The 24,083-nt window shown below is 34.7% G+C and overlaps 3 protein-coding genes across 5 annotated transcripts; all 3 read right to left on the bottom strand.

The window, feature by feature from the left end:
- Positions 1 to 2,144: 2,144 nt before the first annotated feature.
- LOC105132115 (protein phosphatase 2C 37-like) lies at positions 2,145 to 4,268 on the bottom strand. Its single transcript, XM_011035462.1, has 4 exons — positions 3,689 to 4,268; positions 3,263 to 3,586; positions 2,852 to 2,957; positions 2,145 to 2,756 (listed from the first exon to the last, which is right to left on the bottom strand). The coding sequence occupies exons 1-4, from the start codon at positions 4,112 to 4,114 to the stop codon at positions 2,440 to 2,442; spliced, it is 1,173 nt and encodes a 390-aa protein (XP_011033764.1). The 5' UTR covers positions 4,115 to 4,268; the 3' UTR covers positions 2,145 to 2,439.
- A 6,822-nt stretch (positions 4,269 to 11,090) lies between these two features.
- Positions 11,091 to 14,198, bottom strand: LOC105132189 (tropinone reductase homolog At1g07440-like). Its single transcript, XM_011035572.1, has 5 exons — positions 14,028 to 14,198; positions 13,698 to 13,905; positions 12,776 to 12,992; positions 12,571 to 12,677; positions 11,091 to 11,474 (listed from the first exon to the last, which is right to left on the bottom strand). The coding sequence occupies exons 1-5, from the start codon at positions 14,111 to 14,113 to the stop codon at positions 11,292 to 11,294; spliced, it is 801 nt and encodes a 266-aa protein (XP_011033874.1). The 5' UTR covers positions 14,114 to 14,198; the 3' UTR covers positions 11,091 to 11,291.
- Positions 14,199 to 17,609: 3,411 nt separating this feature from the next.
- On the bottom strand, positions 17,610 to 19,009 carry LOC105131929 (zinc finger protein 1-like). 3 transcript variants are annotated; one of them, XM_011035258.1, is made up of 2 exons: positions 18,955 to 19,009; positions 17,610 to 18,759 (listed from the first exon to the last, which is right to left on the bottom strand). In XM_011035258.1, the coding sequence occupies exon 2, from the start codon at positions 18,740 to 18,742 to the stop codon at positions 17,846 to 17,848; it is 897 nt and encodes a 298-aa protein (XP_011033560.1). In that variant the 5' UTR covers positions 18,743 to 18,759; positions 18,955 to 19,009; the 3' UTR covers positions 17,610 to 17,845. The 3 variants fall into 3 exon arrangements, with proteins under 3 accessions (XP_011033560.1, XP_011033484.1, XP_011033640.1); XM_011035338.1 differs by having other exon boundaries at positions 17,881 to 18,014; positions 18,142 to 19,003; XM_011035182.1 differs by having other exon boundaries at positions 17,610 to 19,003.
- Positions 19,010 to 24,083: the final 5,074 nt, after the last annotated feature.

Raw genomic sequence — 24,083 nt, 5'->3', positions numbered from 1 at the left:
AAGGTATGATGCCATATTCCACGGCGTATGAAAATCTTGGACTGGGTTTTTTCGTTCGTTCGTTCGTTCTTTCTTTTCTTTTATTTTTGATGAATCAGAAGACAATAATATTATTAGAAAAGCTTAAAGAAAACAACAATGGACCGGGGTGTGCTCCTGATTTTAGCACGGTACAAGGAAATCCAAAACTCAAATGCTAATCTCAAAGAAAAAATGTGAATATCTTGTATTTACTTCTGCATGCAGGAGATAAAGTTTATATTGATGATCAAACACTTGCGTAACTGGTATAAGATGCACAAGGCTTAATTATAATTACTATTCGTCACCAAAAAAAATTATAATTATTAATAGATAAGAGCTCAATCGGTATTATACGTGTTTTTATTTTATCTATATGTTTTTCATATTAAAAACAGATTATATTTTTGTTTTAATAAAAAATGTAAAATGTCCACCGTCGGTTGTCAGGGTTTTTTTAACACCAGAATAAAGCATCTTCAGAACAAGAAAGTCTTATGTTTCATAGTTCTCAGAAGTTTAAAAAAACAAAAAGGAAAACGGCAAATAATACCAAGCAACCTCTTAAGTAATCATGCTATTTAATGTTCAATTCAGCACAGTCACAATATGCTCATTGTTTCTCTTGAGCGCCGAATCCACACAACTTTACTCATTTAGATCTGTTCTTATCTTAGTTAGTCTATATAGTCCGTCGGCCTGGAGAGGAAACCAGGCTCGTACACCGCAGAGAAACATCAAAGAAGTAGTTGAACAGCAACCACATCTCTGATGTCGCGTATTCCTTTTTGATTGTGTTGATCACTGGAAACTATCGTGTGTCATTGGCAGATCAGTTTGTCACTTATGCAGAGAAAGGTAGCCGAACGTTGACCTCTCCTGAGGTCTAGCTTTATAGTGACTGGCCACGAACTAGTGTTCTGAATGATAGTAATGCTATGAATATCAGCAATAGCGTCTCGTTGTGGCCAACTTCCAGATGCCGAAGAGTGTACTCTGAGTCATCCAAAACAATGCAAATGGCTGACCACTGATAGGTCTCCTCTCAAACAATAAGCTCTGTACTATCATGTTTCCAAGTGCAGAAACGCGATGGAGACCCATTTACCTAGCTAGCTAGCTTGTCATTGGATCGGGATTTACTTTTCCCGAGTGCAATTTTTGAATTATTTTTTGAAATAATATTTTCTCATTATTTTTTTATTTTTTACACTATAAAATATATTAATTTAATTGTTTTTCAAAAAAATCAAAAATCAAAATAAAATAAAATGGTACAAGCAGTATCCTAAACCGCTGTTCTAACATAAATGGCCCAGACTCATTCCGCACATCATGCGCTTGATTCACTAATCCAGTCAAAATAATTTACTTTTTGAGCAAGTAATTTTACTCGCAAGAAATCAATTACCGAATGAGTGTCAAATGATTCATTCGTAGACAAGCTAGATAAGTCTTCAAGACAATTGTGCCACCATCATCAAATCAAACCAAATCTAGGACAGCAGAGACAAAATGCTACGTGTCTGCTGATGATTGTATGTCCAGGTGAGCCCCCCACATCTTGTCAAGAATTTAGAATCAAATAATGGAACACGATATCCACCCTTCCATGTACCCCAAGAGGAACTTAATTATCATCTATCCATCCACAACATCCGCATTATCTCCAAAGTTGACCCCCTCCTCCTCTCTCATGTTAATTTTCCTTCCGAAGTAAAAACGGAGCATAATCAATCATATTTAACCGGGGAGTGTTTTAAACCAACAACCGCACAAGACGAAGCATATTGCTGGTTTCCGGCGATAGCAATCGACAGAGAACCAGAGTAGCATGCATGCACATTACATTTTTGATCGGATCGGCGGATGCCTTCATCTCATCCATGAAGAAAGCTAGTGGCAGCACCGTCTATTTGAATTGATCAGAAAGGATGAATTGTCTCCTTGGAACAAGAAATAATCATATTTTTCGTAAGGTCGTCCCTGCCTCTTCATTTCTCCGGCGTGGGGGAAAACAGAAAGAATTTTCACAGAAATTCCCCGCGATTTATAGGATATGATCAGACTTGGAACAATGGCACCGGGAATTTACAATCATGGAACGAAAAAAGAGAACCCAAAAATGAAAAAAACTGATTGATTACATCGAGGAATAAAGAGTCCCCCTTAGTTCTTATACACAAATTAGAAACCACATTCCCCGCCGCAACCATGCTTTCGTATTCCTGCAAATTTTCGCAGCCTGTAAACTAACCATTCGTCAAGCTCAGGAGAAAAACCCATGTAAGATTTCCTTTTCCCTTCCAAAAAGGAAACTAGAAAATACAATAAAAAAACCGAATGGCACTGCCCCCCCCATAATTTTTTTTTAATTGATCTAAATTACATTTTTTTTTTTAATCTCCTATTGTACTGTTAATGTTGATTTCTTCTCAAATCCACAACGACCACACTAATATTGTCCGTGCTATGCCTAGCCAAGGCCAACTTAGTCAACAGAACTGACGCATCTGAGCAGGCCCTATCAGAGCTCCCGATGGCGCCATTAGAACCTTGTGGTGAAGGTGGCTTTTGGGCACGGAGGCACATTCGCACAACCCCACAGGCAGTGTCATTTGACACCACATCCCACAGTCCATCACTTGCCAATATCAAACACTCATCCTCCTCCATCCGTTCCGTCACGGTCACTTCCGGTTCCGGTATGACGTAGGGCTTCAAGTAATTGTCACCTGATGACGAGCCAAAATAGCATGAGTACATGGATCAAGCAGAAACCAGCCACAATTTGATGGGGCTGTACTAAATCAAGTGCAATGTTAATTACCTATGGCTCTAGACATGGCCAAAACACCAAGGACTCTTGGGCCATCCCAATAAATCACGCGCCCACCAGCTTCTTGAATTCGAAGCAATTCATCTGGTCGATCAGGCTGTAATTACAGATATAAACAGAAGTTAGCAAAATAAAATCGAAATAAAATCTACATCATGATTAACAATAATATTATAATTAGGTCCTAAGAATTAAAAATGTGCACGGCACACGCCAATTCCTAAAAGTTCCTTAGCTATCAACAATCAACAAAGCTAAAGCTCAAACCTTGACCCACATCCGCACGCCTAATTCTTCTAGCGGAAACAACATTTCGACTTGTTCTTTAACATGGTTCATAAATAATCACTCCAAACAAAAACTAAAAGCATGGATCAATTTAAAGTAAATTATTAACCTCACCTTGTGATCAGAGGAGAGAGGAATAGCGACACCGTTTCGACAAAGCACGGCACGAGAATCGCCACAGTTGGAGACAATAATCTTCTCAGGCGTCACCACAGAAACCACAGCAGTAGATCCAACGGCGTCGCCTTGTGGCGTCTGTAACCCACACCTACAAGTAGAACTATTTTCTCCTTCAACGCACCAATTACCCACTTCTTTATCCATCTTTACAAAACTTCTCTCCATAGTTTCCTTCCATTCTACACTTTCTTCTTCTTTAAAACCTTCAACTTCTTGTTTTACAATCTCATGCAACCGATCTCTACACTTCATCGCCACCTAAATTAAAAAATAACACACCAAAATCAGCACCATAAAATAACATGATAAAAAGAAAACGAAAAGGACACTGGAAAGCAATTTAAGGAAGTTCGCTCTTACATGTGAGCAACCATGGCCGTCGAAAACACCAAAATACGAGGTGTTTTTTGTAGTAAAAGAAGTGTGTATCGAAACGGCGTCTTCCATATCTCTTCTTCTACCACAAACAGAAGTCATGCCGAATTTAAGAGCTTCTTTCAATTTCACAGATTCTGGTTTACTTGAATCCGAGATACTATTGTTTTTATTTTCTTCAATTCTTTTGCAGTTTTCTACTGCGTTACCACAATCACGTGAGATGGGAATGGGAAACAACTCGAGTTTCTTCTTTTTCGCCGGAGCGATATCCAAAATCGTCGACGGTGGAACAGACCCATCGGAAACCAACCGGAGTTCTAATCTCCTGCGCCTTGACGCTCGTGACCTTGGCTCAACTGGTGCAGCCGCTTCATTTTCAGCGACAACTCCACAGCAAATCCCAGCCATTTGTTCAAATTCACAGGCAATAAAAACACTTAATGAGCGAAAACAATCAACTATCTCCAAAATCCTCCAAGTAATAATTAATTAAGGGGGGTAACAGAGAGAGATGAAAGAGAGACGATAGATCTTTCTTGCACAGAGAGAGGAGCTATTAAATGGCAACGAAAAGGAGGAGGGCCTAAAAAAGCGTGATGTTTTCACCTGGGGGCCACAATGACATGACGGGCAGGACTGCCCGTCACCGTCACGGGCAAGAAGGATCCGACATGTACAGATGGTATGACATTGATCTACTGAATACGAAGGTGCTGATCTTCACCGTCCATTTTTCTCTTTCCTTGTAGTAGTTCACCACGTGTTACCTTTCTATCCACCTATTGACGTGTCCCAATAGAGTACTAACACGCGTTGTTGCAGCTACCTTTGTTTCCTGGCACGCATGTGGTCCTGAAATCTTATTTTAAGTATGATTTTGTGTATTTTAATAAATTTAGTTTGCTGCCGTTTAAACGGAGGTCTCGTTCTCTAATTGCAAAGATATCACCACGTGGCAGATATCTTCGAATACGAGATTCGTGTCTGATTACTCTCTCTGCACACGCGCTCCGCGGGTTACGAGTAACGACACAGGTAATAAGTGCACGGCCTTTTTTACGTTATTGCAATCTGCTGTCTTGGTGCGCTGCTCTTGGTTTTAGATCAGATCCCATGCGGCCACCGAAAAGAAGACTATGCTCTCATGTTGTAGAAACCTTCCCACGTGACACATGGGTGACATTTTCATGGTCGTCAATATTTTATTAGATCATCTTGTGTAATTAAAATCTTCAAATTATACGGTACCGCATTTACAGCAACTCTCAACTTCTAATATATAAGAAACAAATTTGCTCCGGTGAAATTCATATAATTTCAAAAATCATCAAAACGTTTAGGTGTCAGTGAATTTTTATAATCAAATTTAAATCAATCTCTTACTGTTTTCGTTTTTCCACGGCAGGTTGTAAAATTCGTATGCAAACAATAATTAAAAACATAAAAATAATACTTTGGGCTTTCATGTATTGAAGTAATAGTAAAATAATATTTTTTTTATTTTTTAAATTATTTCAATATCATCATTTCAAAATTAATTAAAAATAAATTTTAACAGATCTATATCCGTACCATACTCCTAAATTGTGGTTTTTTTTTCCTTCTTTCCTGGAAGGTAATAATTACAGGTATCTTTATCATAACAGTGGTAAACAGGGTGGTGGGGATGATATGCTCCTCTGCCTGCTCTTGTGTTGTCTGATAGAGCGTGAAACAACGCGCGAGATGGTGCATCGACCAGTGATCAATCTGGTGCCATCGCTTTATTCTGGTTGTTACAGTTGTTCGATGGAAGGGTCTCCAAAACGAGAGAGATTTGGACACGTAATGTTCCTCATGTCAACATCAATTGACTCGACCTTTTGCAGAATATCTTAATGTTTGGTTACTGTATTGCAAGACACGTGTCTATCAAATGACGTGGAGCTGAAGGTGCAAACGCCCCTCGGTTTTTGAGCACAGACATGTCTCCGGCGTTCAGACTTGCCTTTCCATTAAATTTTGCCGCCCTCGACCCAAATTTTGGATAGGTGTCGACCTTCCTAGTTTTATATGTGTTTCCAGTTTCCACCTTCTAAAAGGTAAATAGAGACATTCAAAATAATAAAAACTAGAATTGGAGTCACAGTTAGAGCTTCAGAATTATCCTTTTCAAATTGGAACAATTATAACGTTACGTGAGTTTTCGAATTTGATTCTGGTTCGAGCAAAAAATAAGATGCGTCCTTGTATTGATTTGTGATGCCGTGATTCATGTCATGAGGTCAAATAAATAGAAGGAAGTGTTATTTTTAAATTAATTAGGGTGTTTGAATTAGCTTGAAAGTCTCACGAGTTTTAAAATTAATTATTATTTAAATTTTTATTAATTTAAAAATTTTAAAAACTTAAATTAAAAAATAAAAAATAAAGTCAAAATCTCACCTATTAAATAATACCCTTCTAGATTAGTTTCAGAAGTGCTGTGAATGCAAAACATCTCATGTTGTGATGGGATATCCTCCGTCAGCTCCGACGTGCCCATGCTTGCTTTTCTTTCATTCTCCGTGGCTCGTTGATTGTTGTAACAACCAAATGACTTCTGACCCTATATTATGACCATGTTATACGATAGAACAAGAGGCGGTGTTATATGCTTCAATGCTATTTGTTCGTGTTTCATGCCGGGTTTTTTTTTTTTTGAAGTGTTTTTGTAAGAAGTTTGTTTAAGTGTTTTTTTTTATAATTTTAATATATATATATATAATAATATTAAAAAAACTATATTTTTATAAAAAATATACCGTACCATTACCAAGCATCTTCTGACTGGCATCCTTGATTTTTCGAAGCTCCATGACAATTAATGTAATTGAACTCCCAGAAAATCGCTGATGAAAATAACTTTTAGAATTTTATCAAACATTATTTTATTAGATTTTGGATAAGAAAAAAATACCTCGGAAACTTATATAAAAACTTGCTTGCCAAACAAGCTCTCGATCCATATTGCCAGGAAAAAAGCCTTGATCTCAACTCGTGTATGCCTGTGTTGCCGAGGAAGCCGCGAGAGGACCCGAGACAAATCCTCGCACCATCCATAAATTTAAACTATTTAAGTAAATGATGGTTTAACCAAACATTTGGTGCCGACCAGATAAGGGACGGCCTGGATCTATGATTTATATTATGGTTTACATTTTTTTAAATACATCTGCTTTCCTTGTCGGGATCTACCAGAACTTCAGCTAATCGATCGAGATATGAAAAATTGATGCGTCTTAGTGGATTGAGGTCTCACCTATAAAAATATAAAGATATACTTTTTAAAAAAAATACCAGGTGCATGTACATTAATTTTTCAGAAAACGAGTTAAAACGTGACATGCATTAAAATTGGTCCGTCAATCAGACACTCCCTCTCCATCCCTGTTTCAACGACTCTCGAGAGTTTTCAAAGGATCAATTTTAAACATTTTTTTTTTCGAATCAGATAAAGATTTTAAAGCAATAGCTTTAAAAAAATATAAACTCTAGTCTCTCTAAAAATTAATTCTTTATTTTTTTTTATCATTAAAGTCAGTTATTGGTTAGAGTTTAATATTTCTGTTTACTTTTCGAAACTAACTACTAGGATTATAAACTTTCACTATAAGTCATGCGCAAAAAAATTGAAAAGAATCTAAGGAGCCGGTTTGACAATATATTTTAAAAGTTTTTTTTATAAAGATTTAAGTTTTTTTATTTTAAATTAATATATTTTTAATGTTTTCAAATTATTTTAATATTTTAACCTTGAAAATATTTTTTAAAATAAAAAAATATTATTAATACATTTTTTTAATAAAAAATATTTTAAAGTACAATTTCAACCCAGCATAATACCTATCGATGGATTACGACAATTGTGTAATTTGAAATTTGGGATCCCATCAACCCGCAGTAATTATTCACACCGATCCTTGAAAAGTAAAAGAAGCACCTGGCATCTAAAGAAAAAAAATACATTAGTTTAATTAATTTATTTATCTGTTGTTCTTATTGCACTTACGGTATATAATTACTGCATTATACCTGTCCTGCATTCAAGTACAATGTTTTGATTTAATTCTCAACTAGGATTTTGTGTCCGCGCCTCACTACGAGTAAATTCAATGGGTATATAAAAAATATATATAAAAAATGTTTTTTCCTTTGCTTGTACGTGATAAAACTTGAAATAATGATTGATTAAAAATTCAATGGGTATATCAGAATAAATTAATTAATCACTATAAACATTAATAAAAAAATAAAAAAAGTTTGTATAATCTATTTGACAAAGCGAGGAAACAGTAAATTAGCTGCTTAACTTAATGGTTATTTGTCTTTTTTTTTTAAAAATGATTTGTTATTCTAGTCTCATCTAACTTTAGCTCAAATAAAAAAATAAAAAATTATCAAATGATTAAACAAAAAAAAAGTTGAGAGAGCTTAAAACAATAAACTGGTTGCATGACTAATTAAATGGTGATATGTTTTTTCATAAATAAAAAAATCGTATGTCATTTTAGTTTTATCAAACTGTGGTCAAAGAATTAAAATAAAATAAAATTGGTGATCTATTTTTTTTCAAACAAAAACTCATTTGTCACTATAGTCTAAATGTGAAAATAAAAAACCACCAAAAGATTAAACCATGTAAAAATGAGGGGGTGTAGTTGAAAAAACAAAAACAAACTATATTGATTATGGTAAATCGTGAAATTTACAATTCAGATAATAAATATGCCTATAATCAGTCAACCCAACTCCGTGATTTTCCTTTCCTCGTTCTTTTTCTAGCTAGGCTTTATCCGGCTTTGGTCAACTACAACTCAGATTAAATCTATAATCAAATTCATAATTATAATTGTGAAATAATTTAAGTTGAAACTTCACAAATATATTATTCTATATTGATCACATTAAGCTTTAATCAACAAGTAACATTTAGAATTTAAGTCAAAATATGATTCCAATCATGCATTTTTTTTTCTAAGCTAAGTGACAAAACATGATGAAATGGTTTTTTATTCAAATTTAAATATAAAAAATTAATGATAACAAAGAGATGTATTAGATTAAAAAAAAAATATCCAAGTGGAAAAATAATTAAAAGAAGCCCTCTACGATGTGTCACGACCCATCGAATTAACAATTTACACCGAGGGTTTAATGGGGTCTAATATTTTATTTTAATAAATTTATTTTTGTATCTAAATAAAAACTAAAAGGAATTATAAAGAAAAACCTATCAAAAAGTTCTGGAGGGCGGGCCTAACAGCGAGCGCGTCTGAGCATATATATATAAAAAAACCCTTTAAAGAGATGGATGAAAGCCTTAGGCCTTGTATATTAAAAAAAAAAAAAAATTCAAGGGGTGAATGATATATACCTTTTATTTAAAAAAAATAATAATTAGATGACATGTTGCTTGTCTATCTAGAATCTAAATACTACATTGATGACTGAAAAAATCATGATATTGGTATTTATGCTTAAAAATTATTATTTTTTTATTTTTTTGTTAAAAATACCTCATAAAACCTCCCACAACACTTATAAAAAAATCTATTAACCAAATAAAGTAGAAAAAAAATCTTAGTACATTAAATTAAATTGGGTTATATTTTTCTTCATCAATCTTAATCTAATTTTTTGAGGTAATATCAAGGTTTGAAATGATAACCATTTAACTCCTCTCGTCAAATATAATATATGGACACCAACATTAACTAATTTAATGATCAAAATATACAAAAACAATAAATTTTTTTTTTATGCAGAAATTTGATGAAAATTTATTTCTTCTTGAAAGACCAGGGATTAAAAAACAAAAAAAACATTGTGTATCAAAATTAAATTTTAAAAAATATTAATCAATGAAAAATCTAATTTTATAAATGGAAGGATTATAGTGTATTTTCTAGGCTAACTTTAAACACACCACCCATTTTGAACTTTTTTTTGTAAGTTGGTCCCCTGTTTTTTGATTTTGTCCTAGGCCAATAAATTTAATACAATTGGGTGTTAATTCTACAACTAACGAACACAACCAAGAAAAAAAAATTAAGGGATCAAAATGAAAAAAAATTGAAATGGCACCACTTTCCAAAATACCATTACATTTTAATATATTTAGTTACTTTACTTACCCCAGAGTTATCTGACAAACTCACATTGATTAATTAGTTCATGTAGGAGCGGATGAAAATTATCATTGTAGTGATTGTTTTTTATTTATATTTTTATATATATTAAATATTTTATTTTTAGCTTGCACATTAAAGTACTATAAAAATAAAAAAAATTGAAAAACAAAATCTTAAACTTTACACAGAAAAACAGGCAATGCCAAAAAGCACCATGAAAAGTGGGGTCCAGGGTAGTACAATCACTCGCCATCGAAAAATTGCCACGCACAACATGAAAGCTGTCAAGCATGATTCTCCGCACTCTGCGAGAGGTGACGTAACACCAACGGGTTGGCAGGTGACTGAGAAAGCATGCATGACTAGCCCCTAACTTTTTTATAAACAGAAACCGGCACGGCCCTCTGGCTTGCTTTAGCCATGATTGGCATTACCGCCCAGCTGTTTTATGATTTTTTTTTGTCATTTTTGTTTAATTTTTAAGATAATTTAATATTAAAAATAAAATTAAAAATTAAAAATAAAATTATTTTAACATGTTCTCAAAAAAATATAATTTAAAAACCGATTTATATCTTACTCTCGAAAGTATTGTCTTAATTTCTTTACACCACCGATATTAACGTAAGAAAGCACCCAATGCCCTCGAGCACAAAAGTATGTAAAGGCAAGAGAATCGTGCTCTTTCAAGACACGTACGTGTGATGCGTGCTTGAATACTATAGGGTATTTCAAGCTTTAGGCTGGCCTTGCAATTCACATAGGTGTGTTATATGGTGAGATAAATTAAATTATGTATTATGTATGGTTCGGAACTTCCTGAAGTTAACAAAGAAGAGATTGAGGTTTCTTCGACTGTATCTGACTATATGATTTAAGCCATAAAGGTATCGGTGTGGTGCCAGTTTAGAAAGATATTTTGTTAGCTTTCGTGGCAGTAACATTGTTAATTATCTAATTGATGTATCTAGAGCTCGAGGACACAAGGTTTAGTTTGTAAATTTTGAATGATAAAAATTTAATGCGGATAAAAAAGTTTAAATAAAAAATAATTTAAAAACCAATTAGTATTACATTTTTAAAAATTAAAACCAGAGGAAAAAGCTTTAGTTTTGGATTCTTTGGATTCAAACCCGGAGAAAAGGCTACCTGAATGCGTAGCCCAAATATTTTGGGCCCTCATATTTAAAATAAAAATAAAAATTGAAGACCGCATATCTTAATCGCAATGCTGAAAAATGTAGAGGCAAATTTTGAGCAAAATTAGTCACCACCATTTATCAGAGAAGGCCGAGTGCTGACAATATAACCCTACTCCATACAAAATGTCATGATTAAACAGAAACACAAGGAAATGACAAATGTGCTGAGCAATAGAATGCTACACATGCATCGCTGTTCGAGGAAAATGGTTGTTTCTCTCTTAATCTTGTCTATAACGGGTTAAATCCATTCACAGTAAATCCCCCATCAACAGAAATAACTTGTCCGGTGATGTAAGCAGCAGCAGGTAGGCAAAGGAATCCCACCAGGGATGAGACTTCCTTCGGATCCCCAATGCGCTGGAGAGGGGTTCGAGAGATTATTTTGTCTAGAAACACTTTGTCATCTAGCAACTGGAAAAGGAAGGAACCATATGATAGTTAGAAGAGTCTCTGTAAAACCATCCATTCGGGTAAGCGAAGCTCGAACCATTTGATCTTCTCATAAAGCGTGTGTGTGTGTGTGTGTGTGTGTGTGTGTGTGTGTACAAACACCCTCCCCTCACAAAATATGCAAAACTGTAGTTTGATGGCTTGTCTCGTAGAAATGAATAATGAGTAACTCATGAAATGTTGTCACAAAAACTATGTTGAGTGGATAATAAAGCTAGAAAAACTGAATTTCTGACGCAGCCCTCGCAGTGGGATCTATGGATCAAAATGTGCGCAATATCAGGTCTAAAGACCACATAATTTAGTTCGATTACTGCTTGGTAGATGTTGCCAGACAGACCGATGGAACTCTAGGTAACTAAGATGCTCGATCATAATAGATCTGAACCATCCAGACAATAATCTTGATTTTAGCATCAGATGTTTGAATATTTATTTAGTGAATTGAGGTACACGGGCCCTTAAAAAACCTGTCTAATCCATGAAACTCGAGTAGAGATCTATCAACAAGGGTTAACGCGAGGACATTCAGTTCAAGAGGCATCATGACTTGAGGAACTGCTAGGGAAATAATTGGGATTCCAAAGATCACCACAACAACGAAAAAGATTTCTCAAGATTTCTAAAGCAGGCACCCGTGTGATGTTGAAAAGTTAATGGGCTAGGTTTATAATTCCTACATATGCTGTTGCTCGATATTGACTGCAATTTAACTCAACTAGCAAAAAAAATAAGTTTGACAAAACGTATTTTTAACTGGAATCAGATGCCGGCTTGCTGCTTACCAATCTCCATTTATTAACTTTAGACCAATCCAGGACCGAATTAAATATATTCATTTGGATCTGCTGACTTCCACTACTTGCAGCATAAAACAATGCCAGTTGTCTTAGATGGTAATACTTCAAAAGGTTAATAACATAGAATTACTAGGAACGTTCCATCCACGTGCATAAAAAATGTTCCCAAAGAGATTTTGTTGATAAGCCTTTCAAGTTTATTATCTTAAAGGTTGAGGATAAGTAAATAGTACTGTAGGCAGGTTAGAAAATCGTACATTTTTCACGAGCGAGGTTTTGATATACCAGGGTGCAACACAGTTGGTCCTGATATTGTCTTTTGCCCACTCACAAGCCAGATTTTTTGTAAGTTGATTTATTGCACCTGAGAAAAAGAAAAATGGAAGAGAACACTTTTAACTCCACAACCACCAAGATCTCACTCATACTTAGTGTGAACACTAGATTTCAACAGCCACTCACCTTTACTTGCTCCATAAATTGATCCGCTACCTATATGCAAAAGACCTGCAACAGAGGAAATGAACACAATGCTTCCTGCTCCAGATGCTTTTAGAAGAGGATGTGCAATTTGAGACAAATGGTATGCGGATTCAAAGTTGGTTGCTAAGAGGTTTGAAAATTCCTCAGCAGAATAACCAGTGGTTGGCTTCCTGATATTTGTACCAACATTGTTTACCTAAACATTCGTGCATATTAAATCTCTGAAAAAAACAAGAAAATAATAACAAACTTTGCAATGATTCTTACACATGATAAGAGCGGATAATTATCTACTGGCTTCTATAAAAATGGGGTTCAAAACATGGCATTGGAAAGCCAAGGAAGTGAAAATATGAACAGGCGGAAGAATTAGAACATCATCACAATATCATGGATCCTGAAGCAGCATTCATTTATTAAAAGTACAATAAACATTTGGAATAGGATTCGGGAACGTTGTGGTTTATTTCTCTTGGAAGCAGAAACTATGCCTTCCAAGAATCCAAAATACAGTTGAACAGTAAAGCCTTGACCTGACCGCTAGCCCCACACAATAGCACGAGAATTGGGCAGACATATAACACAAAATCAATCCTATGTGATTTAAACAATGGAATGTATTCATAAAATCAACGATCTAAATTCATATGCTTCCCATTTACTAGCCACCTTAAATTCATAACGGGTGAAATATAAATCTCGCCAAAGAGGCAAGGAGGCGATGGATGCCTAAAGGCAAGGTGCCGCTTTTACCTGCCCCTTTAAAACAAAACAGTTAATGAATCTAATCGTTGTCAAACCATAAGCCTAAATGATGTCTCAAACAATTCACTGCCAACATCCAATTTCAACAGAAATTGCAAAACAATTTCACAGACCTAGTTTTAACAGGGTTACCTACCAGAATGTTGAGTTTGCCATGAAAAACAGAATCAACTTCTTCGATAAGCTTCTCTCTCTGGACATGAGAAGATGCATCACAAACTGAGCCAGTAACCACGAAACCTTTAGCCTCCCATTCTTTCAAGCACTTATTGAGCTCTTCCTCATTTCTTGAACACGTATGCACCCTCGCTCCAAACCCTGCAAGTTCCACCACTGTTGCATTCCTAGTAAAAAACACAGATAACACCCGTTCAAAGATTAAAAAAGAAGACTTCGAAATCCATGAAGTGAGAAATAAATGAGAATTTGAAACTTTGTTATTAGTGATAGAAAGATTGAGAGAGACCCGATTCCACGAGTGCCACCAGTGACAAGAGCAGTCATTCCATGGAGAGACCATCTCGAGTCTTTGAATCTGCTGCTCTCTGCCATTGCAATTGATTTTCCCTTTCTCTCTGTTTGACAGTGTCTTTATGGATCAGGAAACCTTCGATCATGGGCCTGTTTATTTTTCATTTTAAAAGCATTTTTTAAAAAATAATGTGAAATTTTTTTATTTTTATTTTTAAAAATTAATATGTTTTTAATATTTTTAAATGATATTAAAAATAATTTTTTAAAAATTAAAAAAAAATAGAATCATTCTATCAAGCAGAAAGTTGATGATCCGTTTGTTGTGGATGACAAACGGACGAGGACAAGCACGAGGCTTGGCAATCTTAATTGCTGTCGTTTGCTCTCTATTTAATAAAACAACAATAAATTAATAATAATAATTCGGTGGTGAGATGCCGTTGTTGGGACGCCAATGCCCTTCAGATGTCTATATTGTCCTTCCACATCAAAGTGCCCCTTGCCTTTATTTTAAAACGGTCCTTCTTACTTGGACCCTAGGCCCCAGCTCGACCCTAACATGAGCAAAACCAATCCTCACCACCGCGCCACGACAACATTTCCGTCCCTTTCCCATCCCGTTTATGTAAAAGGCGTCAGAGTTTTTATGGCTAACTTGGTTATTGATGGTTGGTGTGGTTTAAAATTGAAGTTTTGAGTTTTGATTGGGTTATTGTGTTAAAAAAAATTTTAAAAAAATTAAAACAGTATGGTTTTAGTTAAAAAAATTAATGAATTGCAGTTGATATTTTATTGAGTTCGTAAGGTTAATTTACCGATTCATACTAAATTTTTTTTTTTTATTTTTTTTTTAATTTAATTTGATTTTAACTTTAAATTACAGGACCGGTTCAGCTTTTAAAACAGATTTTAAAATTATACAAGGAACTGCTTAGAACCCGTTATGATTATTATATTATTATAGTTATTTTTTAAATTTAGAAATATATTATATAAAAATATTTTTTTATTTTTGTGAATTTATTTTTGATATAGTATAAAAAAATAATTTAAAAATAGTAAATTTTTTTAATTTAAAACAAATACAAAAAATAATTCTTAAAAATTAAAAAGAATAACACCAACGCCATATGTCACAGTGAGGATTTGCATGAATAATTCAAAGGATTTGGCCTATTGGTTAAGAAATTATGCTTTATTTTTCTGACATTTTGGATTAAAATCTCAAAGTCAATATCCGAAAGATTTTATTAAAGAAGTGTGCTTGTAAGATCCTCCGAGGGGAAAAAAAAAACTAATCTTAATTAACAGGTAAATTAATTAGAAAATACCCTTTCAAGTTTTTCTAAAAATAGAAAAAGAAAAGGATATGGTTCGATGAATCAGGCAAGGGTCACTTTAGCGGCTGCGAGCACCAAGTCAAACTCACCCGCCCAACAGTTATTCAATGAAATTCTGACACGCAGAGTCCCATGAAAATATGGATCGGGCTGCTAGGTGCATGTACTGCGAGGCTAGACCGCAGTCATAACCATGGCAGGGCTGGACGAGCCAGGCTGAAATCAAACACAATATACAACTAAATAAAATTGGGCCCACGATGTCCCGTCCAACCATTTCTGACTCATAAGCCTCTTAGATGTCCACATCACCAAATGGGCCATGGAGTCATTAACAGAATGACAGCCCCTCGCATTGCCATGCACGTGTATCCTGGAGCCACTAGCCACGGGTCCCCCAGATGGCTGGGTTGCAGTCTAGATAAATTCTCCGTTGAGAGACTGCCACGTATCCCTGTTCAATGTTCCGTAATTTGCATAAAAAAGAGATTTACAGTGTCTAATAAAATTTTACTTCTTGAAAATACCCGACCATTCGAAGACCTAGGCCCTCCCTCCGTTCCATGACGTTTGTTTCAATGCAATATGAGAAAAAAATATTTTTATTTTACAAATACAAAGCAATAAAATTGCAGTGCTAATTATAAAGAATAAAATTCTACAAATTAATAACATGGAAAAAGGTTTAATTTTGCCGAGTAATATGTAGAGATTGTTTGTTTTTGAGTTTAAAAGTTTTTTTAGAAAATATTTTTTTAATTTTTTATTTAAAATTAAATTTATAGTATTTTTAGATTATTTTGATATATTAATATTAAAAATAAATTTTATTTATAAAAAAATATTATATCAAAATATTTTTTAAGTAAAAAGTTCTCAAAGAAAGCAACTAGACCGGAAAAGATAGTACTCTCAGTTATCACAGACTCCAAGCCAGCAGACTAGAGTAGAAACTGCTATATATCCAATAGGAAATACTGTCAAGGGACATAAAAGGACACTAAATTAACAACACAGGATGACCCAAGGAGCAAGCCATGCATAGGGTTTTTGAACACTATAAAATTCTTCCAAGAATCCTACAGAAAGTAAGCGAAGCTCGAGAGAGAGAGAGAGAGAGAGAGAGAGATCCCATTCCTTTCTATACATTCCTATAGTGAATCTCTGAAAGCAATAGAGAAACATACATCATACGCCCATGTGCACCTCTCTGAAGCCTGATTTATGGCTAGGCAACTTCTTTCAGCTCCACGCCAGACAAAACTCTCAACCAATCCTCTTAACCAGCTGCTACTTCACAGGAACCCAACCCAAACTTTTGCTGTACTGCCATTGCTTTACTGAATTCCTATCCTATAATCAACCCGCAGACAGGTCTAGCATAGGGTTTTTTTTTAAGAATGATAACTTCTTAGACAATTTTAGGCTTCTATAGGGTTTGGTCGTTGATTGTGAATAAATACAACAGTAACAGGCATACAAAACAAAAGGAACGTATAAATAGTGTCTCCGTGATGTGACATAGACATATAGTACTAGTAGAAGCAATTCCTTTTGATTTCTCGTTTTTTCTCCCTGTCTGTTTGACTAGACGGGCAATACCCTATATTCTATTCAATTTAATTGACTCTAAGGGAACTGGTTCAAGTTTTTGGACCTTTTTTTTAAGATTTTCGAGAGGAAAGAATAAGAAGACAGGGAGTGTTTGGATTGAATATAGGGACGGGGCAAAAGGTGCTGGTGTGATGGCTGTTTTTTTGGTGAAGGTAGAAATTATAAAGGTAAAAAGAGAAATCATGTCCCCTAATGTTAATCCAATGGTATGTAGCTGAAGTGACTTAACTATCAGTTCCTTTTACCCTTTTAAAACCCACAGTTAAGGTCATTTCTTTATCTCTCTTTATTCTCTGCTCTGAAATTGCAGTTAGCGTCTAATTGTATTTAGTGTGCAAAAGAAGATTCACCCTGGTTTCCTTAAAATCTTGGTTAAACTTTTCAGACAGGACCACCCTGAGAAAATGAATTCCAAATTCATGACCAGTATATACGTTTACAAGGTGGGTGGGTTCCATAAGGCAGAAACCCTAAAACAAATAATGTCGCGGAGAATAGGAATTAAATGGAAGTGCAAGGCAATCAAGAGAGATTATCTCAATTCTTTCTTTCGTTTTTACTGATAGGCAAAAACCCATGAACTGGAACTGATAGAAAACGAAAGATAAACATATCAGATATGAGATGTAAAAGAAAGGCTTTTCATTCTTTTCAAATTCAGTACTACAAGAGTTGTTTCAAATTTGATATTAGCACAAGAGTTGTTTGCTTATAAATGATTAGATAATAGCTAGCAAAACCAGCTAGAGAAACGGGGAAAGAAAGAGGAAGTGCCAAATTAAGAAACATTGTTTTCTTAATTTCTTCTCATGTTAACATGTTTATGTGCCCTTCAACCCCGTACAATTGCACTCTACTACTTCCACTTCTTCACGTTTGGCGGCTCACCGAGCCGGAGCTCAAGATCTATGTCCTCCATGGAGCTAGAATTCGGTCCGATTGCCTCTGATTGAGTATATCCATCATTTGAACGTGGCTTCATCAACAGCGAGAGCACTGAAACATTGGTTTTAGGCCCTTTGCAACTGATTGCCTCGTTACCACAAGAATCAGGAGATGATAAACTCTGGCTATTAGTAGCAGAACTCAAGCCCATAAATAAATCAGTTGCAACGAAATTATCATGTCTCCAGCATGTAGAATCTAATTTACCTTGATTCTTTTCTGCTTCAGGTTTTGATTCTGAATCATTCAGAAGTCTAACTGTCAAAGAATGATCCGATCCTGATAAATTATTATCGAGATGCGGATACCCTTTATGCTGTTCTTGTTCGAAGTAAGAAGAAAAGGGAGAAACAAAGGCATGATCACTTAAATTTTCATGAGGGGACATAGCTGAAAACCTAGAAGAGGAAAGAGTTGATGCGATATTAATAGTTCCAGAGACAGAAAGTTTAGGGTCATGATCATAATTATCTAAGGAGCAAACCTCAGTTGGGAAATGAGATCCCGGTGATTTAAGTGACCTTTGGATTTGATTCTGATGTCGAAAAACATCATTATGAGGATTAGGAGTAAGAGATTGCTTAAGCCTAGCCCTATCCCTCCTATGAACATTCATGTGACCACCTAGGGCTTGAGCTGACCTGAATTCTCTTTTACAAAAACTGCAAGAATAAGATCTTGGAGGCCATATGCAACCACCAAGATGCCCAGATGAATCTTCTGCAAAAGCTTTCTCTTCCAACGAACATTTGAGATTGGAGTCCGTTGCTGCTTCAAGCTGTGACTTCAGAAGTTGTTTCCTCTTCATCCACAACCAGTATTGAGCTTGCTCCATGGTGATTTCACAAAAAATATTGAATGGATCAGACTGAAAGGAAAATAAGAGGTGGCTAGGTTCTGAATGGAAGCTTTACTACAAGGCAAGAGGTTATAATGGAAAAAACACAACTAGAACAGCAATTCTGTACTCACTTACTATTGAATACATGAAAGCTACTTGAGAATCTCTTAAAAGCTTACAAGCTGAAAAGTCTTCTTTCTAGTTTATGACAGTGGGTTGCTCCTCTCATTTGGCTCTTCCATTGAAGTTATACTGTTGTTTTTTGGCTGGTATATATAATACAGTCACTGTTAGTGGGTATTATTTTGGCAATTTTTTCAAATGTGACATTTAAGTACCTGTTCAACATATTTTTTTCACACGCGTAGAATAACTACCGGTCATTAATAATAGAGAGGAGACATTAAATTATAATATTGGCTACAATAATATATACTACCTAGCTCTATCTGTTTTTTTTTTCAGTATTTGGGAGTTTTTTTTCTTGTAGAGAATCTCAAAAAAGAAAAAAATAATTTACGGAGGAGGAAAATGGTTTGCGAATTAAGACGTGGTCCAACAAACCACAATATCCAGACAATTGGATAGTTTGGATGAGGGTTCGTACGAGAAGAAATGGTAGGGAATAGGGATTTCTTCAGTGCACTCAACGTATTGCTGTGCTTCTTCGCGTGCGCTCTGATCTGTTCCACATTATTTAAGAAATTACCAGAGAGCTTCTCGTGAATTTGAGATAGAATTGTCCAACGCCTTAAAGCGTATTACTGTTAATGATTTTGACTTTTGCAACCCAGTACTCCTCCGATCCTCAACAGGCATTAAGTTGAAATTTTATATATTTTTTTATATATGCTGTACGGTTTTGTAAATGGAAGATCACATTCTGCTCTTTTTGTTTTCTTAAATGGATAAAATTCACTATTAAAATAGTTTTTTTTAATTGAAAATATTCATTGTTAGAATCATAAAGTAGAAGCTAAGCTTAGAAAGCATACAAAAAAGAAATCATCTTGGTGATACAATCTGTACTCATATATGAGTAAATTTTCTTAACAGAATATGAGGCCAAGGAATTCCGTAGATTAACGTTCTTCATCCTCATTCTGATTTGATTGGATGTGGCGTGCAGATATCCTTGTTGGTGCGATTGCACACACAAACACATATTAATCCTTCTTGAGATTGTGGCAGGCTCTCTACTGAAGTAGATTTTGATCCCAACTGCATTGTTGTTGGAGTGGCGCTGCATGTGGAGTGCTGTGTTTTGAGCCTTGTTGGTGAAAATGCTAGTATGTTAATTGGCCTTGGGAATTACTTCATCAGATAGTACTCTTGTGAAGTTCATTCCAAAAGGAGTGATATCTGTGTTTTTCTTTTTATGTTTATGGAGGTAAATTGTAGCAGAATAACTCTGGATCCCCAAACAGTGATGAATTAGATTCTTCATTTTAGCTAGGTTGGAGACGAATATTTCAAGAGAGTTAGAAATTCAACATGACATGCCATGTTTTATGCGTTTTCACTCCAGTTTGCTGAGAGATTCATATGGACTGCTTGTGCTTAAATATTATACGTGATCAATCATTTCAAAAGAGCTGATCTATGGTTGATTTATAAGCTGTAGTTCCAACGAATGGCTATATTAGAGATCACTATGTGGCTTTTTAATTTTCGTGGAGCTACCTGCTTTCGTCTTTTTCATATGGTCTGCGCACGCTTATATCAAGAAATATGTCATGAAACATATATAGTATCTTGCAATTCTATTTAGTAAGAGTTAACTGCATAAAGTTTATTGGAGCTACATGCCATAAACATCAAGCATTTTCGTGAATTACTTGGCAGACATCCATGTATAACATAAAGCCCACCGATCATTGGACCAAGAGTTAGATTTTCACTGTTGTTTTGGGAGTCACTTATATTCAGTCTCTTCTCATAGCCTCTTCCCCCTACTCTATATGCAGAAGAACCTGGGGAGACTCTGGTGCCGACCATCTGATATATATATATTGTGTGTGTCATCAAGTCTGCAGAAGAACCTGGGGAGACTCTGGTGCCAGCATGTCGACCATCCGATATATATATATATATATGTTGTGGGTGTTCATCAAGTAGCAGAAGGATCGAGAGAAGAAAGGATCGATGAGAATTGAAGCAATTAAAACCTGGCTTGCTCTTTATTAATTGTAACGTTTTAAAATAATTTTATTTGTTTGTTTGCTTGTATGTGTGATGCATGAAAACATTATATGAGAAGTAACAGCCTTGAGCATTTCAAATCCATCATCAAATAACAAAAACCCATCATTTAATGGTTACTATTCTCCAAGCCTTGCAACTCACTATACGAAACCGAATAGTTTTTGTCGCTGTATCGAAAACAAAAATATTGGTGACCATTTTCAACAGAAGAACGCAGAAAAACATGAATAGCTCTGAAATCGTGAATGAGATAAAGAAAAAAACTATAAATGAATATCTAGCTACAAATTAATATCTGGGTTCGAACTCTAAATTTCTTTGTTTTCATCCGTCCAACTGGATTAGTGGAGCAATTAAGTCTCTAAGAATTGGTCAGTGGAGAAGTAGAGAAAACAAACTGATCATATCAAATCTTCAATCCTCTGCTACCTAATTTGCCTGGAAAGTGAAAATCAAATAGCTAGCGCGATTAAAAAACAAACACTGCTAGAAGTCTGATGCAATCAAGCAACTATATGATCTGCTTGAAAAGTGGCAATCAAATGGTGAGCTACAAGTCCACACAGCTGCCCTGACATAGGGGCAGCTTTGATTGGTTTATTAATAGTATTATATATGTGACAGTTCATAAGTTCAGTCAGCACAGAAATTGCTCCCCGTCTGCACCGCATTACTTAATAAAATATAATATAAATTATATATTAAAATTTTTAAATTTTTAAATGAAATAATTATTTAATATAGTATTAAATGATCATGGAGTAATTATAAATTTAAAGTTTATTATTTTTAAATTTATTTAGTAATGAAATAATTATTTGATATGATATTAAAGAATTAATAATTAAGTAGTTACGAATTTAAATTTTATTATTTTTTATTTAATAAAAAATAAATTTAAAATAATATAAATTTATATAAATTTTAATTTTAATTTTTTTTTGAAAAATAAATTTAAAATAATATAAATTTATGTAAATTTAAAATTTAAATTTTTTTTCTCGAAATAATATATTAAAAAATAATATAAATTATATTTTAAAATTTCTTTTAATAACTTAAATTATTGAATTAAAATAATTATTTTACATATACAAACAAAATACTTTTTAAAGACTTCGATACAATCCATATATCTCATTCGAGGGCGGTGCTAGGATTTGCCAAAGCTAATATAACCGAGATGAAGGTCTCGATCTTTGATTTAATGATCATCTTTCCTCGTGCCTGTAGTGAATGTAATTAGAATCCTTCTGTTTTTCTCTTCGAGTTAGTCCCGTCTAGTTATCGAGTCAAAGAAAGCTCTCTCTCCATTAGGACTAAACCGGCAGCGATAATAATAATAAAAATAAAAAATCAAACGAACCTGGATTTAATTTAAATGGGGTTGTAAATAGGACATTTGAGAGCTGACAAGCCACCAAATTAACGTATTGGGCGGATCATTTTGCTAATATCCACAGGGGTCGATTAGAAAAATATCAAGTGGGTTTTTTTGGCATTATTTCATCCCGAGTAAATTGAGTGAGTTGCCTTAGACGATATCGATAGTTTATGATGACAACGGTGCTGATCGAGACAAGTAAGCATGCATGCATGTAATAGCGTTTTACTTAAGTTATAGTTTTTATATATATATCAGTAGGAGCATTTTCTTTCTTTTTTTATCTTTGATTTTTCCAATCGAACTTAATGCGACTGGATGCTCGGATTTGTCACGGATTGGCATCAAATTATGTAGCCCTAGCTAGCTATTTATATTTTGGTGAGGGCACACGTATTATTAAACATGTAGGACCTATTCAAGCTACTAGATTTTTAAATTGTCGATATGTTATTTCATTATAAATTATGAAAGGAATTCGGGAACTCTGAAGACTAATTATCTCCTGAAACATTGCCTTGGTGAGACAGCTTGCGTGAGGGAGAATTCCCTGCTATAATATATAGTCATACCCCATCTCAGAACATTTGTCTTTCTTTATTTTTTGTCCAAGTCAAGACTGCAAAATTCCGATAGCTTAATCAATGGGTGAATGGACATGCATTGACGTGTGATAATGTGCAATCATTGACTACAGTATAAGACTACTGCTTCAGTAAAATACTCGTAAGATTGTCTTTGTATGTAGTAGATATGTGCTTGCTACCTAAAATTTCTTGATTCTCAACTTGTGGAAGAAGTCACTGTAATAAAATACGTTCATAATTTGTCTTCAAAATCATGACTTGATTGCAAAACAACAAATAGAGATGTCTTAAAATAGACTTTTTTTTTAGATAAATATAATTTTGAAATGATAATGAAGCTGAAACCATAAAATATAAAAAAAGTTTGCCGGCTGATCGAGAGGTTTAGCAGAGTCGTGATAGGTATGTAGTGTGTGACATGACACTCGATGAAAAAAGCAAGTGATGGTGATTAACTCATTAGTTTGGTGGGCTTTTCTTTCAGCAAAGTTTTCAAATTAAAGAAGTCTCTTTGGGCCAGAGCTTAATCGACAAAGTTAAGAATACTTCCACATTTGCTTCCATAAATACAAGTTAAATTCAAAACCTTTTTCTTATGTCGATACTGATATGAAGAAATCAGTGGGAAGATGTTCTCTTTGTATGCCTAATGCATTCGTGTCTAAACTTATTTCCATTCCTTTAAGAAGGCTTGCTGCATGCAGAAATGGATATGTAGGGTGGCTCGGCCTATTCTTGCCATCTCCTATTAAATACATCCCTCCTAATGAGTGTTGTTTTCTCATTCTACTGTTATCACCTTTCCTCTCGTCCTTCCATCTATGAACATGATTTTACGCATAACTTTATCAATTAATCTAGCCAATCTACTGACTTTTGACTGTAGCCACATATTTAGCCTTGTGTTAGGACTCCTCAGGTGCTGACTGCTGAGCCTTAAAGTGCTTTCTCGTGAATGGGCTGTCAATGCTCAACCCGCCAATATAGAAGGACTACTGGTTACTGTGCTGATTTCTTAGCAAATCAAGGGATATGTAGCTAGCCTAATGATGATAGGAAACTCGTTATTTTTGCGCCAAGCTAGGCTATCTTAGCAATGTTTTAAGTCTCGCTTGTTTCGGCCTTTGGCCTC

This window comes from Populus euphratica, unplaced genomic scaffold, assembly GCF_000495115.2.
Source record: "Populus euphratica unplaced genomic scaffold, PopEup_1.0 scaffold1.1, whole genome shotgun sequence".
NCBI lineage: Eukaryota > Viridiplantae > Streptophyta > Magnoliopsida > Malpighiales > Salicaceae > Populus > Populus euphratica.
Note: the sequence above shows the minus strand (reverse complement) of the source record. Positions and strands in the feature narration are given on the sequence as shown.